The 16,953-nt window shown below is 51.3% G+C and overlaps 2 protein-coding genes across 2 annotated transcripts; both read left to right on the top strand.

The window, feature by feature from the left end:
* Nucleotides 1-910: 910 nt before the first annotated feature.
* Nucleotides 911-9,526, top strand: LOC114784230 (zona pellucida sperm-binding protein 3-like; the record flags this gene model as incomplete). The annotated part of the gene is made up of 7 exons (XM_028969460.1): nt 911-1,210; nt 1,294-1,418; nt 8,663-8,766; nt 8,828-9,005; nt 9,081-9,198; nt 9,281-9,366; nt 9,448-9,526. Coding segments are annotated over 7 exons (990 nt in total), but the record flags the coding sequence as incomplete, so codon positions are not given.
* Nucleotides 9,527-14,802: 5,276 nt separating this feature from the next.
* LOC114784236 (zona pellucida sperm-binding protein 3-like) lies at nt 14,803-16,083 on the top strand (the record flags this gene model as incomplete). The annotated part of the gene is made up of 6 exons (XM_028969467.1): nt 14,803-15,105; nt 15,191-15,315; nt 15,394-15,497; nt 15,559-15,736; nt 15,812-15,929; nt 16,012-16,083. Coding segments are annotated over 6 exons (900 nt in total), but the record flags the coding sequence as incomplete, so codon positions are not given.
* Nucleotides 16,084-16,953: the final 870 nt, after the last annotated feature.

The following is a 16,953-nucleotide window of genomic DNA, read 5'->3' as shown; positions in this document are numbered from 1 at the left end:
GTTCCGGCCAGTCCCCCGTTTGTGCCCGTTATGCCTCGGCCTCAGGTTCCGGCCAGTCCCCCGTTTGTGCCCGTTATGCCTCGGCCTCAGGTTCCGGCCAGTCCCCCGTTTGTGCCCGTTATGCCTCGGCCTCAGGTTCCGGCCAGTCCCCCGTTTGTGCCCGGTATGCCTCGGCCTCAGGTTCCGGCCAGTCCCCCGTTTGTGCCCGTTATGCCTCGGCCTCAGGTTCCGGCCAGTCCCCCGTTTGTGCCCGTTATGCCTCGGCCTCAGGTTCCGGCCAGTCCCCCGTTTGTGCCCGTTATGCCTCGGCCTCAGGTTCCGGCCAGTCCCCCGTTTGTGCCCGTTATGCCTCGGCCTCAGGTTCCGGCCAGTCCCCCGTTTGTGCCCGTTATGCCTCGGCCTCAGGTTCCGGCCAGTCCCCCGTTTGTGCCCGTGATGCCTCGGCCTCAGGTTCCGGCCAGTCCCCCGTTTGTGCCCGTTATGCCTCGGCCTCAGGTTCCGGCCAGTCCCCCCGTTTGTGCCCGTTATGCCTCAGGTTCCGGCCAGTCCCCCGTTTGTGCCCGTTATGCCTCAGGTTCCGGCCAGTCCCCCGTATGTGCCCGGGATGCCGCCGCCTCAGGTTCCGGCCAGTCCCCCGTATGTGCCCGGGATGCCGCCGCCTCAGGTTCCGGCCAGTCCCCCGTTTGTGCCCGTTATGCCTCAGGTTCCGGCCAGTCCCCCGTTTGTGCCCGGGATGCCGCCGCCTCAGGTTCCCGCCAGTCCCCCGTTTGTGCCCGGGATGCCGCCGCCTCAGGTTCCCGCCAGTCCCCCGTTTGTGCCCGGGATGCCACCGCCTCAGGCTCCCGCCAGTCCACCTCTTGCTCCTTTGCCTCAGGGAACAGTTGGGCAACTCCAAGATTCTGGCAGTGTTCAGCAGCAGTTGCTTGGCCCAGTTAAGGAGCTGACCTGGAAGTATCCTGAAATGCCAGTGGAACCCACCTCACCCCCAGTGCAATTTCAGCTGAGGGAGCCGGTATCTGTCAGCAGCGTGGCTGCTACCTGTGACGAGAATATGGTGCACGTGCAGGTTAAGAAGGACTTGTTTGGTTCTGGAGAGCTCATCCGGGCATCAGACATCTCACTAGGAGGCTGTGGGGTGACTGGAGAAGATTCTGTGGCTCAGCTGCTGTATTTTCAGTCTTATTTGCAGGCCTGTGGCAGCCAAGTAGTGGTGAGTTCTGGTTCCTTCTCGGTCGAGAATTTGTTTCTTTTCAATTGAGGCTTTAATTTTATTCCCCCCCCCTTCCAATACAGATGACCAACGATACCCTGGTTTATTCCTTTTCCCTGACTTACTTACCAACGGCAGCTTCCAACACTTCTGCTCCAATTGTCAGGACCAGTGGAGCTGTAATTGGCATTGAATGCCACTATTTGAGGTGAGCTCTAGCTTAATTGCTCTCCCATGCCTCTCTTTTAGCAATGACTTTAATAACGGTTTCTTCTTTTGTGACCAGGCTTCACAACGTGAGTAGCAATGCCCTGCAGCCTGCCGGATCCATATGCTGCTACTAAATTGCACAGGAGCTTTTGGTGTTCTCGCTCAAGCTCATGACTGGTAGGTACATTGTTTGGTTCCCTTCACATTGTAGGCTCTTACTAAAACTGCATTTCTTTTCAGATGACTGGCAGTTTGAGAGGCCTTCCAACGTGTATTACCTGGGAGATCTCATCCATTTTGAGGCTTCTGTCAAGCAGTACAAAACCATGTTCCCCTCCGGGTGTTTTGTTGATTCCTGTCAGGTTACCCCTTATCCTTATGCAGCTTCTGCTCCCAGCTATCTCTTCATTCAAAACCATGGGTGAGGTGCAGCTTAATTTCCTCATGGGTTTGTTTGTAGTGTGCTGTATTCTAATTTTTACCCTCATTTCTTCTAGGTGTCTGGTGGATTCCAACTCACTGGCTCCTCCTCTCGCTTCCTGCCACGTACACAGGATTTCAAGCTCCAGTTCCAGCTGGAGGCTTTCAGGTTTCAGCAGGGTGACCACTGGCTCTGTATGTGTCTGAAGCAAGCCCTTTGCTCTCCTGGTTCCATCACCTTTTGCATGGTGCTTGACCCTCCTCTCTCTTGTTACAGGCTTGTACATTACTTGTGTGCTGAGGCACCGCGGCTGCTTCCCCCACTGATGCTGAGGCACAAGCCTGTTCTTTTGTTGGCCAGAAGTAGGTCTAGACTAGCTGGCTGCATTACAAAAAAAAAACACCCACGTGTGCTTTTTATTCAGGACCTGATCTTTGTATGAAGGTGGCTGGTGCGGGTGGAGAGGACCAACTGTGTAGCTGCTGTGATGGCACTTGTGGGTCCAGGAAGGCAAGAGATCTGCCCTCTGTCTCGGGTATGTGAACATGGTATGCATGTTTAGGGTTTGTGCTGAGCAAAATTACACGTTTTAACCCCCTGTTGCTTGTCCTTTTTCCAGACTTCCATATGGGAGAAAGAAGTGTCTGTGGACCAGTTTCATTCAGAGATTGACCAGCCTGTGTCTCTTGACCGTTCTGTTTTTAAGACAAAATAATGCTGAAATGGATTGTGTATCAGGTCTGCTGTCTTTCCTTTTTTGAAGCAACCCAATTTGCATTTCTGGCACTTCTCAGGTGCCTTAGTTACAGGGACAGTCCCCCTGGAGACACTCTGGATTTGGTGCCTTGCTCGGGACCCAATGCTTGTAAACGTGGGTTTGAACCTGGGTGTTCTGGTTCATAGGAAACTGTGGTACCCACTATGCTTACTTCCACCCACAGACTACGGGTCCACTTTTATTAGTTTCAATTTGGGATGTGGTGATTGTGACGCTGTAGCCGTTAATCCCAGTATGATATGGGTTTGTGGGGGTAGCCTTGCTCTGCTTTTCGAAAGCATGATGGACTCAGTTGCCAGTCCTGATCGGACACTAGAGAGATATCTCACAAAGTTGACGCCATGTCCTAATCTGTAATGCTGTTCCCTTCCGTTATGGCTACTCCTGGTGAGCGCATGCGTATTTTACTTGGAAGCCCCTGTTCTAAGGTCATGTCTCATCAGTTCTGTAATTTAAATTCATTTGTGGGTGAATTAATAACGCTGTGGTAGGTGAATACAGAAACTGGCAACCTTTCTTTCATCCAATTAGCTTAGAAGGGACATGCGATGTCACACCATGCCATTGGACTTACACACACTACTCTGTAGTGTCCAGTAGGTGTTTCTTGCACACTGTGACTCTCCAAACCTTTGCAATCTCGTCTCTGTGTACTTGTATATAGTGAAATGACAATGAAGTGGTCTTTGACTTTGGACCTCCAAACATGGACTGATGCTCTGTTTCACCTTTGGACTCCTCCACCAAACACACATCATCACCAACCCTGCACTCCCGCCAACTGTTCACCCCCCTCCCCATAATCCGGTACACATTCTGCAGCAAATACAAGAGGACTGCACAATGCATCCTCCCCCAAGCAGCCCTGAACACCATGCTGCCTCCCCTTGAACACACTGAACAGTCTAGTCCACACCGTCTCTTGGACTTCAGGGGCGACGGTTCCTATTCACACTTTCCTTCCTAGTGCCCTTCGGCACAAATAGGGATCCTCCCAGGTGTAACAAGCGTCAGGGCGACTTGCCTCGTCTCCATCCGCTTCTCCTGTAACATTAGCAAAGTGACCCTACAGGTTAGTTTGCACTAAACTGTCCCTTTTTACATATCAGGATGACAGCTCCATCAGATTCAGGCTTAAAATGGAGTGAAATACCTTGTCTACTCAGGATTCTAGTTCTAACTCTAACTCAGTTATTTGCAAGAATTAGAATTGGTTGTAAGTGCTTAAGGTGGTTTAACACAAATATTGTTCATGACGCTCATGTCTTTGCGTGCTTTCTACATCTTTGCTTTCTCTGACAACAACTGCACAACCAGCACCACCACACCTTCCCCCTAAACGGAGACTCTCCAATACACTCCAGCCTGTTAATCCTCCTCCCTCGTCTGCCAACGCTGAATACACAACCAACACACTCAGACACACTCCACCAATCAATGACCCTCCACTGCACTTTGCCTCTAGCCCCTTTCTGCTTACCAGACACCGGGGGTGGTATTAGCCTAGTGGGTAACACTACCAGCTTAGTAAGATGGCAAGAGTCCCGGTAGCCTCGTCATCCTGCTGACCTACTGGACGTCTCACTAGAACACACTGTGCACGCTCGGACTGTTGCGGAGAGCAGGTCTCCAGGCCACGGTTTCACCTGTCGCTGGTGCCCCAAGTGGTGCACGAGGACCGGAAGCGCGGGAAACAGGTGGGGATCAGTGCTAGGATAAGGGCTAATCCTAGCCGGCTCTCCCATCCATCCAACTATCCATTAAACTGGACTACATCAAACTCAGCAGACTACCCAGCGGGGAATATAGAGACTGCTGCGTCTTTGTTTTACTGAGACGTGGCTAAGCAACAGAATTCTGGACTCTGCCAATCAGCTGGACGGCCTTACGGGACAGTGGTGACCAAGCGGGTAAAGAAGTGCTACACTAATCGGAAGGTTGCGGTTTTCCAATCCCCAGACCGCCAAGGTGCCACTGAGCAAAGCACCGGTGTTCCACACAATCACCAAGGGTGATGGTTAAATGCAGAGGACACGCACCGTGTGCTGTGCTGTGTTTCACAATGACAATCACTTTCACTCATATGGGGAACATACATATGATGTGATGTTTCCAAAACAGTCGCAAAACTGCTGTACATTAGTTGGAATTAATGACTAAAGTCAGAAGAAAGTAAACAAAATAGTTTTAAAGGTTCCTGAGAAATCTTAAAACGGCACCAAAATGTCAACAATGTGCACAAATGGACAAATGTTGCTGTCATAGCAACATATTTAATGCAGGTTTATTGTTAGGATCTATTACTAATAAGTTAATATAGGATTGGATTACTGCTTTTACAACCTCTCGTCAGATGGCAAAAACACTGCAAAATTGCACTTTTCCATCTTTATTTTTCTATGACCCGGTTGACATCTATGCTGATTCCTAAACTCTGAGGAGTTTCAGGAGCAATATGAATTTACCTATAAAAATTATACTAATAGGCAATGCAGTTGCAGAGATATTCTCTTTTTAATTTTGGGTATGTCTATTCAAAAAAGGCCCTGGGCTAAACAGGTTTACTGTTCTGGAATGTTTGACATAAAAACTTTGTCCTTTGGCATGGATTTAAATATTGACAATGTGTCTGAGAAAAAAAAAAGTTTTCTTGTCTTTGATCAGCAGTTTGTCTCTTGAATCTTTGTCTGATGAAGAGCATGTCCTCTGCACAGAAGAAGAGGTGGTTCAAGGGGTGGTTGTAGCCTAGTAGGTAACACACTCGACTACGACCAGAAGACCCAGGTTCATATCCCACTTACTACCATTGTGTCCCTGAGCAAGACACTTACCCTAAGTTGCTCCAGGGAGACTGTCCCTGTAACTACTGATTGTAATTCGCTCTGGATAAGGGCGCCTGAAAAATGCTGTAAATGTAAGTTGAGGCAGACCTTATTGGAAATGCTTCTATTTTAAAGAAGACTGGTTGACTATCTAAATTCTGTAAAGGGGAGAGAAGCAGGAGTGGCAAAAAAAAGAATCAAAAATAATGTACTCATGATTTGAGTTGATACTGTATGGAATTACTGCTTGCGTTGATTTCATCCTTGACATTTTTATTGTTTCCTTTTTGCATACTAAGGTCATTCGCATTGACTTTTCACACTAGTCCAATTAATGCTTCTCAAATGTTCATTTTCATACAGTTGGGTAGACACAATATTCATTCACCAGAAGACAATTGGAACTACATCAGCCTTGTGAAAACATGTACCTATCAGCAATCTAATAAAGTTAAATGACTGAAAATGGTCAGAGTGAGGCCACACCTGATTCAGCTCAAGGTTTTGGCGGTAACGAGTTGAGATAAGTGAACTCCAGGTGACCCCAATCTAGTCTTTTTAAAACTGGTACTAGTATCTACCGAGTGCAAGACTTAGCAGATCTAGAAGGTCATTAGTGCTAATAACGTTTCCCTATAAAAGTGGCCATCCCACACAATGGGGATTGTAGTGTGGCATCATGGGTTGGTGGTCAGTAGTAGCGATACTGTGGGGAGGTGTTGTAGGTGTTTTGCATGGTGCAGTTTTGTCAGGTGTTAAAGGTGTACCAGGTCAAGCTCCTGTCAAACCATTTCCATGGCCTGCTGTAAATCCACCTCAGGTGCCTACAGGGCTTTTGCCTCAGGTTCCCGGCAGTCCCCTGTTTGTGCCCGTTATGCCGCCGCCTCAGGTTCCGGCCAGTCCCCCGTTTGTGCCCGTTATGCCGCCGCCTCAGGTTCCGGCCAGTCCCCCGTTTGTGCCCGGGATCCCTCAGGTTCCGGCCAGTCCCCCGTTTGTGCCCGTTATGCCTCGGCCTCAGGTTCCGGCCAGTCCCCCGTTTGTGCCCGGGATGCCAGCCCCCTCAGGTTCCCCCCCCCGCCATTCCCCCCCGGGAGCCCTTCCCCTCCCCCCGTTTCCCCGTGCCGCCGCCTCAGGTTCCGGCCAGTCCCCCGTTTGTGCCCGGGATGCCGCCGCCTCAGGTTCCGGCCAGTCCCCCGTTTGTGCCCGGGATGCCGCGCCTCAGGTTCCGGCCAGTCCCCCGTTTGTGCCCGGGATGCCGCCGCCTCAGGTTCCGGCCAGTCCCCCGTTTTGTGCCCGTTATGCCGCCGCCTCAGGTTCCGGCCAGTCCCCCGTTTGTGCCCGTTATGCCTCGGCCTCAGGTTCCGGCCAGTCCCCCGTTTGTGCCCGTTATGCCTCGCCTCAGGTTCCGGCCAGTCCCCCGTTTGTGCCCGTTATGCCTCGGCCTCAGGTTCCGGCCAGTCCCCCGTTTGTGCCCGTTATGCCTCGGCCTCAGGTTCGGCCAGTCCCCCGTTGTGCCCGTTATGCCTCGGCCTCAGGTTCCGGCCAGTCCCCCGTTTGTGCCCGTTATGCCTCGGCCTCAGGTTCCGGCCAGTCCCCCGTTTGTGCCCGTTATGCCTCGGCCTCAGGTTCCGGCCAGTCCCCGTTTGTGCCCGTTATGCCTCGGCCTCAGGTTCCGGCCAGTCCCCCGTTTGTGCCCGTTATGCCTCGGCCTCAGGTTCGGCCAGTCCCCCGTTTGTGTGCCCCGTTATGCCTCGGCCTCAGGTTCCGGCAGTCCCCGTTTGTGCCCGTTACGCCTCGGCCTCAGGTTCCGGCCAGTCCCCCGTTTGTGCCCGTTATGCCTCGGCCTCAGGTTCCGGCCAGTCCCCCGTTTGTGCCCGTTATGCCTCGGCCTCAGGTTCCGGCCAGTCCCCCGTTTGTGCCCGTTATGCCTCAGGTTCCGGCCAGTCCCGTTTGTGCCCGTTGTTATGCCTCAGGTTCCGGCCAGTCCCCCGTTTGTGCCCGTTATGGCCTCGGCCTCAGGTTCCGGCCAGTCCCCCGTTTGTGCCCGTTATGCCTCGCCTCAGGTTCCGGCCAGTCCCCCGTTTGTGCCCGTTATGCCCGCCTCAGGTTCCGCCAGTCCCCCGTTTGTGCCCGGATGCCGCGCCTCAGGTTCCGCCAGTCCCCCGTTTGTGCCCGGATGCCTCGCCTCAGGTTCCGGCCAGTCCCGTCCCCCGTTTGTGCCCGTTATGCCTCGGCCTCAGGTTCCGGCCAGTCCCCCGTTTGTGCCCGTATGCCTCAGGTTCCGGCCAGTCCCCCGTTTGTGCCCGTTATGCCTCAGTTGCCGCCAGTCCCCCCGTTTGTGCCCGTATGGCCTCAGGTTCCGGCCAGTCCCCCGTTGTGCCCGGGATGCCGCCGCCTCAGTGTTCCCGGCCAGTCCCCGTATTGTGCCCGCCTCCCAGGTTCCGGCCAGTCCCCCGTTTGTGCCCGTTATGCCTCAGGTTCCCGCCAGTCCCCCCCTTTGTGCCCGTATGCCGCCGCAGGTCCCGCCAGTCCCCGTTTGTGCCCGGGATGCCGCCGCCTCAGGCTCCCGCCAGTCCACCTCTTGCTCCTTTGCCTCAGGGAAACAGTTGGGCAACTCCAAGATTCTGGCATGTTCAGCAGCAGTTGCTTGCCCAGTTAAGGAGCTGACCTGGAAGTATCCTGAAATGCCAGTGGAACCCACCTCACCCCCAGTGCAATTTCAGCTGAGGGAGCCGGTATCTGTCAGGCAGCGTGGCTGCTACCTGTGACGAGAATATGGTGCACGTGCAGGTTAAGAAGGACTTGTTTGGTTCTGGAGAGAGCTCATCCGGGCATCAGACATCTCACTAGGAGGCTGTGGGGTGACTGGAGAAGATTCTGTGGCTCAGCTGCTGTATTTTCAGTCTTATTTGCAGGCCTGTGGCAGCCAAGTAGTGGTGAGTTCTGGTTCTTCTCGGTCGAGAATTTGTTTCTTTTCAATTGAGGCTTTAATTTTATTCCCCCCCCTTTCCAATACAGATGACCAACGATACCCTGGTTTATTCCTTTTCCCTGACTTACTTACCAACGGCAGCTTCCAACACTTCTGCTCCAATTGTCAGGACCAGTGGAGCTGTAATTGGCATTGAATGCCACTATTTGAGGTGAGCTCTAGCTTAATTGCTCTCCCATGCCTCTCTTTTAGCAATGACTTTTAATAACTGTTTCTTCTTTGTGACCAGGCTTCACAACGTGAGTAGCAATGCCCTGCAGCCTGCCTGGATCCCATATGCTGCTACTAAAATTGCACAGGAGCTTTTGGTGTTCTCGCTCAAGCTCATGACTGGTAGGTACATGTTTGTTCCCTTCACATTGTAGGCTCTTACTAAAACTGCATTTCTTTTCAGATGACTGGCAGTTTGAGAGGCCTTCCAACGTGTATTACATGGGAGATCTCATCCATTTTGAGGCTTCTGTCAAGCAGTACAACCATGTTCCCCTCCGGGTGTTTGTTGATTCCTGTCAGGTTACCCCTTATCCTTATGCAGCTTCTGCTCCCAGCTATCTCTTCATTCAAAACCATGGGTGAGGTGCAGCTTAATTTCCTCATGGGTTTGTTTGTAGTGTGCTGTATTCTAATTTTACCCTCATTTCTTCTAGGTGTCTGGTGGATTCCAAGCTCACTGGCTCCTCCTCTCGCTTCCTGCCACGTACACAGGATTTCAAGCTCCAGTTCCAGCTGGAGGCTTTCAGGTTTCAGCAGGGTGACACTGGCTCTGTATGTGTCTGAAGCAAGCCCTTTGCTCTCCTGGTTCCATCACCTTTTGCATGGTGCTTGACCCTCCTCTCTCTTGTTACAGCTGTACATTACTTGTGTGCTGAAGGCAACCGCGGCTGCTTCCCCCACTGATGCTGAGCACAAGGCCTGTTCTTTTGTTGGCCAGAAGTAGGTCTAGACTAGCTGGCTGCATTACAAAAAAAAAACACCCACGTGTGCTTTTATTCAGGACCTGATCTTTGTATGAAGGTGGGCTGGTGCGGGTGGAGAGGACCAACTGTGTAGCTGCTGTGATGGCACTTGTGGGTCCAGGAAGGCAAGAGATCTGACCTCTGTCTCGGGTATGTGAACATGGTATGCATGTTTTAGGGTTTGTGCTGAGCAAAATTACACGTTTTAACCCCCCTGTTGCTTGTCCTTTTCCAGACTCCATATGGGAGAAAGAAGTGTCTGTGGGACCAGTGTTCATCAGAGATTGACCAGCCTGTGTCTCTTGACCGTTCTGTTTTTAAGACAAAATAAATGCTGAAATGGATTGTGTATCAGTGTCTGCTGTCTTTCCTTTTTTGAAGCAAACCCAATTTGCATTTCTGGCACTTCTCAGGTGCCTTAGTTACAGGGACAGTCCCCCTGGAGACACTCTGGATTTGGTGCCTTGCTCCGGGACCCAATGCTTGTAAACGTGGTTTGAACCTGGGTGTTCTGGTTCATAGGAAACTGTGGTACCCACTATGCTACTTCCACCCACAAGACTACGGGTCCACTTTTATTAGTTTCAATTTGGGATGTGGTGATTGTGACGCCTGTAGCCGTTAATCCCAGTATGATATGGGTTTGTGGGGGTAGCCTTGCTCTGCTTTTCGAAAGCATGATGGACTCAGTTGCCAGTCCTTGATCGGACACTAGAGAGGATTCTCACAAAGTTGACGCCATGTCCTAATCTGTAATGCTGTTCCCTTCCGTTATGGCTACTCCTGGTGAGCGCATGCGTATTTTACTTGGAAGCCCCTGTTCTAAGGTCATGTCTCATCAGTTCTGTAATTTAATTCATTTGTGGGTGAATTAATAACGCTGTGGTAGGTGAATACAGAAACTGGCAACTTTCTTTCATCCAATTAGCATTAGAAGGGACATGCGATGTACACCATGCCATTGGACTTACAACTACTCTGTAGTGTCCAGTAGGTGTTTTTGCACACTGTGACTCTCCAAACCTTTGCAATCTCGTCTCTGTGTACTTGTATATAGTGAAATGACAATGAAGTGGTCTTTGACTTTGGACCTCCAAACATGGACTGATGCTCTGTTTCACTTTGGACTCCTCCACCAACACACATCATCACCAACCCTGCACTCCCGCCAACTGTTTCACCCCCCTCCCATAATCCGGTACAACAATTCTGCAGCAAATACAAGAGGACTGCACAATAGCATCCTCCCCCAAGCAGCCCTGAACACCATGCTGCCTCCCTTGACACACTGAACAGTCTAGTCCACAACCGTCTCTTGGACTTCAGGGGCGACGGTTCCTAGTCACATTTCCTTCCTAGTGCCCTTCGGCACAAATAGGGATCCTCCCAGGTGTAACAAGCGTCAGGTGCGACTTGCCTCGTCTCATCCGCTTCTCTGTAACATTAGCAAAGTGACCCTACAGGTTAGTTGCACTAAACTGTCCCTTTTTACATATCAGGATGACAGCTCCATCAGATTCAGGCTTTAAATTGGAGTGAAATACCTTGTCTACTCAGGATGTCTAGTTCTAACTCTAACTCAGTTATTTGCAAGAATTAGAATTGGTTGTAAGTGCTTAAGGTGGTTTAACACAAATATTGTTCATGACGCTCATGTCTTTGCGTGCTTTCTACATCTTTTGCTTTCTGACAACAACTGCACAACCAGCACCACCACACCTTCCCCCTAAACGGAGACTCTCCAATACACTCCAGCCTGTTAACTCCTCCCTCGTCTGCCAACGCTGAATACACAACCAACACACTCCAGACACACTCCACCAATCAATGACCCTCCACTGCACTTTGCCTTCTAGCCCCTTTCTGCTACCAGACCACCGGGGGTGGTATTAGCCTAGTGGGTAACACTACCAGCTTAGTAAGATGGCAAGAGTCCCGGTAGCCTCGTCATCCTGCTGACCTACTGGACGTCTCACTAGAACACACTGTGCACGCTCGGACTGTTGCGGAGAGCAGGTCTCCAGGCCACGGTTTCACCTGTCGCTGGTGCCCCAAGTGGTGCACGAGGAACCGGAAGCGCGGGAAACAGGAGGGGATCAGTGCTAGGATAAGGGCTAATCCTAGCCGGCTCTCCCATCCATCCAACTATCCATTAAACTGGACTACATCAAACTTCAGCAGACTACCCAGCGGGAATATAGAGACTGCTGCGTCTTTGTTTTTACTGAGACGTGGCTAAGCAACAGAATTCTGGACGCTGCCAATCAGCTGGACGGCCTTACGGGACAGTGGTGACCAAACGGCTAAAGAAGTGCTACACTAATCGGAAGGTTGCGGTTTCCAATCCCCAGACCGCCAAGGTGCCACTGAGCAAAGCACCGTGTCCACACAATCACCAAGGGTGATGGTTAAATGCAGAGGACACGCACCGTGTGCTGTGCTGTGTTTCACAATGACAATCACTTTCACTCATATGGGGAACATACATATGATGTGATGTTTCCAAAACAGTCGCAAAACTGCTGTAATTAGTTGGAATTAATGACTAAAGTCAGAAGAAAGTAAACAAAAATAGTTTTAAAGGTTCCTGAGAAATCTTAAACGGCACCAAAATGTCAACAATGTGCACAAATGGACAAATGTTGCTGTCATAGCAACATATTTAATGCAGGTTTATTGTTAGGATCTATTACTATAAGTTAATATAGGAATTGGATTACTGCTTTTACAACCTCTCTCAGATGGCAAAAACACTGCAAAATTGCACTTTTCCATCTTTATTTTTCTATGACCCGGTTGACATCTATGCTGATTCCTAAACTCTGGAGGAGTTTCAGGAGCAATATGATTTCCTATAAAAATTATACTAATAGGCAATGCAGTTGCAGAGATATTCTCTTTTTAATTTTGGGTATGTCTATTCAAAAAAGGCCCTGGGCTAAACAGGTTTACTGTTCTGGAATGTTTGACATAAAAACTTTGTCTTTGGCATGGATTTAAATATTGACAATGTGTCTGAGAAAAAAAAAGTTTTCTTGTCTTTGATCAGCAGTTTGTCTCTTTGAATCTTTGTCTGATGAAGAGCATGTCCTCTGCACAGAAGAAGAGGTGGTTCAAGGGGTGGTTGTAGCCTAGTAGGTAACACACTCGACTACGAACCAGAAGACCCAGGTTCATATCCCACTTACTACCATTGTGTCCCTGAGCAAGACACTTAACCCTAAGTTGCTCCAGGGAGACTGTCCCTGTAACTACTGATTGTAATTCGCTCTGGATAAGGGCGCCTGAAAAATGCTGTAAATGTAAGTTGAGGCAGACCTTATGGGAAATGCTTCTATTTTAAAGAAGACTGGTGACTATCTAAATTCTGTAAAGGGGAGAGAAGCAGGAGTGGCAAAAAAAGAATCAAAATAATGTACTCATGATTTGAGTTGATACTGTATGGAATTACTGCTTGCGTTGATTTCATCACTTGACATTTTTATTGTTTCCTTTTTTGCATACTAAGTCATTCGCATTGACTTTTCACACTAGTCCAATTTAATGCTTCTCAAATGTTCATTTTCATACAGTTGGGTAGACACAATATTCATTCACCAGAAGACAATTGGAACTACAATCAGCCTTGTGAAACATGTACCTATCAGCAATCTAATAAAGTTAAATGACTGAAAATGGTCAGAGTGAGGCCACACCTGATTCAGCTCAAGGTTTTGGCGGTAACGAGTTGAGATAAGTGAACTCCAGGTGACCCCAATCTAGTCTTTTTAAAACTGGTACTAGTAATCTACCGAGTGCAAGACTTAGCAGATCTAGAAGGTCATTAGTGCTAATAACGTTTCCTATAAAAGTGGCCATCCCACACAATGGGGATTGTAGTGTGGCATCATGGGGTTGGTGGTCAGTAGTAGCGATACTGTGGGGAGGTTGTTGTAGGTGTTTGCATGGGTGCAGTTTTGTCAGGTGTTAAAGGTGTACCAGGTCAGCTCCTGGTCACCATTTCCATGGCCCTGCTGTAAATCCACCTCAGGTGCCTACAGGGGTTTTTGCCTCAGGTTCCCGGCAGTCCCCCCCGTTTGTGCCCGTTATGCCGCCGCCTCAGGTTCCGGCCAGTCCCCCGTTTGTGCCGGGATCCCTCAGGTTCCGGCCAGTCCCCCGTTTGTGCCCGTTATGCCTCGGCCTCAGGTTCCGGTCAGTCCCCCCGTTTGTGCCCGGGATGCCGCCCGCCTCAGGTTCCGGCCATTCCCCCGTTTGTGCCCGGGATGCCCGCCGCCTCAGGTTCCGGCCAGTCCCCCGTTTGTGCCCCGGGCCGGGATGCCGCGCCTCAGGTTCCGGCCAGTCCCCCGTTTGTGCCCGTGATGCCGCCGCCTCAGGTTCCGGCCCGTCCCCCGTTTGTGCCCGTTATGCCGCCGCCTCAGGTTCCGGCCAGTCCCCCGTTTGTGCCCGTTATGCCGCCGCCTCAGGTTCCGGCCAGTCCCCCGTTTGTGCCCGTTATGCCGGCCCAGGTTCCGGCCAGTCCCCCCCCGTATCAGCCGGCCACCCCCCGCCAGTCCCCCCCCGTTTGTGCCCGTTATGCCTCGGCCTCAGGTTCCGGCCAGTCCCCCGTTTGTGCCCGTTATGCCTCGGCCTCAGGTTCCGGCCAGTCCCCCGTTTGTGCCCGTTATGCCTCGGCCTCAGGTTCCGGCCAGTCCCCCGTTTGTGCCCGTTATGCCTCGGCCTCAGGTTCCGGCCAGTCCCCCGTTTGTGCCCGTTATGCCTCGGCCTCAGGTTCCGGCCAGTCCCCGTTTGTGCCCGTTATGCCTCGGCCTCAGGTTCCGGCCAGTCCCCCGTTTGTGACCGTTATGCCTCGGCCTCAGGTTCCCGCCAGTCCCCAGTTTGTGCCCGTTATGCCTCGGCCATCAGGTCCGGCCAGTCCCCCGTTTGTGCCCGTTTATGCCTCGGCCTCAGGTTCCCGGCCAGTCCCCCGTTTGTGCCCGTTATGCCTCGGCCTCAGGTTCCGGCCAGTCCCCCGTTTGTGCCCGTTATGCCTCAGGTTCCGGGCCAGTCCCCCGTTTGTGCCCGGGATGCCGCCGCCTCAGGTTCCGGCCAGTCCCCCGTATGTGCCCGGGATGCCGCCGCCTCAGGTTCCGGCCAGTCCCCCGTATGTGCCCGGGATGCCGCCGCCTCAGGTTCCGGCCAGTCCCCCGTTTGTGCCCGTTATGCCTCAGGTTCCCGCCAGTCCCCCGTTTGTGCCCGGGATGCCCGCCGCCTCAGGTTCCCCGCCAGTCCCCCGTTTGTGCCCGGGATGCCGCCGCCTCAGGTTCCCGCCAGTCCCCCGTTTGTGCCCGGGATGCCGCCGCCTCAGGCTCCCGCCAGTCCACCTCTTGCTCCTTTGCCTCAGGGAACAGTTGGGCAACTCCAAGATTCTGGCAGTGTTCAGCAGCAGTTGCTTGGCCCAGTTAAGGAGCTGACCTGGAAGTATCCTGAAATGCCAGTGGAACCCACCTCACCCCCAGTGCAATTTCAGCTGAGGGAGCCGGTATCTGTCAGCAGCGTGGCTGCTACCTGTGACGAGAATATGGTGCACGTGCAGGTTAAGAAGGACTTGTTTGGTTCTGGAGAGCTCATCCGGGCATCAGACATCTCACTAGGAGGCTGTGGGGTGACTGGAGAAGATTCTGTGGCTCAGCTGCTGTATTTTCAGTCTTATTTGCAGGCCTGTGGCAGCCAAGTAGTGGTGAGTTCTGGTTCCTTCTCGGTCGAGAATTTGTTTCTTTTCAATTGAGGCTTTAATTTTATTGCCCCGCCTCCTTCCAATACAGATGACCAACGATACCCTGGTTTATTCCTTTTCCCTGACTTACTTACCAACGGCAGCTTCCAACACTTCTGCTCCAATTGTCAGGACCAGTGGAGCTGTAATTGGCATTGAATGCCACTATTTGAGGTGAGCTCTAGCTTAATTGCTCTCCCATGCCTCTCTTTTAGCAATGACTTTTAATAACTGTTTCTTCTTTGTGACCAGGCTTCACAACGTGAGTAGCAATGCCCTGCAGCCTGCCTGGATCCCATATGCTGCTACTAAAATTGCACAGGAGCTTTTGGTGTTCTCGCTCAAGCTCATGACTGGTAGGTACATGTTTGTTCCCTTCACATTGTAGGCTCTTACTAAAACTGCATTTCTTTTCAGATGACTGGCAGTTTGAGAGGCCTTCCAACGTGTATTACATGGGAGATCTCATCCATTTTGAGGCTTCTGTCAAGCAGTACAACCATGTTCCCCTCCGGGTGTTTGTTGATTCCTGTCAGGTTACCCCTTATCCTTATGCAGCTTCTGCTCCCAGCTATCTCTTCATTCAAAACCATGGGTGAGGTGCAGCTTAATTTCCTCATGGGTTTGTTTGTAGTGTGCTGTATTCTAATTTTACCCTCATTTCTTCTAGGTGTCTGGTGGATTCCAAGCTCACTGGCTCCTCCTCTCGCTTCCTGCCACGTACACAGGATTTCAAGCTCCAGTTCCAGCTGGAGGCTTTCAGGTTTCAGCAGGGTGACACTGGCTCTGTATGTGTCTGAAGCAAGCCCTTTGCTCTCCTGGTTCCATCACCTTTTGCATGGTGCTTGACCCTCCTCTCTCTTGTTACAGCTGTACATTACTTGTGTGCTGAAGGCAACCGCGGCTGCTTCCCCCACTGATGCTGAGCACAAGGCCTGTTCTTTTGTTGGCCAGAAGTAGGTCTAGACTAGCTGGCTGCATTACAAAAAAAAACACCCACGTGTGCTTTTTATTCAGGACCTGATCTTTGTATGAAGGTGGGCTGGTGCGGGTGGAGAGGACCAACTGTGTAGCTGCTGTGATGGCACTTGTGGGTCCAGGAAGGCAAGAGATCTGACCTCTGTCTCGGGTATGTGAACATGGTATGCATGTTTTAGGGTTTGTGCTGAGCAAAATTACACGTTTTAACCCCCTGTTGCTTGTCCTTTTTCCAGACTCCATATGGGAGAAAGAAGTGTCTGTGGGACCAGTGTTCATCAGAGATTGACCAGCCTGTGTCTCTTGACCGTTCTGTTTTTAAGACAAAATAAATGCTGAAATGGATTGTGTATCAGTGTCTGCTGTCTTTCCTTTTTTGAAGCAAACCCAATTTGCATTTCTGGCACTTCTCAGGTGCCTTAGTTACAGGGACAGTCCCCCTGGAGACACTCTGGATTTGGTGCCTTGCTCCGGGACCCAATGCTTGTAAACGTGGTTTGAACCTGGGTGTTCTGGTTCATAGGAAACTGTGGTACCCACTATGCTACTTCCACCCACAAGACTACGGGTCCACTTTTATTAGTTTCAATTTGGGATGTGGTGATTGTGACGCCTGTAGCCGTTAATCCCAGTATGATATGGGTTTGTGGGGGTAGCCTTGCTCTGCTTTTCGAAAGCATGATGGACTCAGTTGCCAGTCCTTGATCGGACACTAGAGAGGATTCTCACAAAGTTGACGCCATGTCCTAATCTGTAATGCTGTTCCCTTCCGTTATGGCTACTCCTGGTGAGCGCATGCGTATTTTACTTGGAAGCCCCTGTTCTAAGGTCATG

The sequence above is a fragment of the Denticeps clupeoides genome, unplaced genomic scaffold, assembly GCF_900700375.1.
Source record: "Denticeps clupeoides unplaced genomic scaffold, fDenClu1.1, whole genome shotgun sequence".
Lineage (NCBI taxonomy): Eukaryota > Metazoa > Chordata > Actinopteri > Clupeiformes > Denticipitidae > Denticeps > Denticeps clupeoides.
This window is presented reverse-complemented; position numbering and strand designations above follow the sequence as displayed.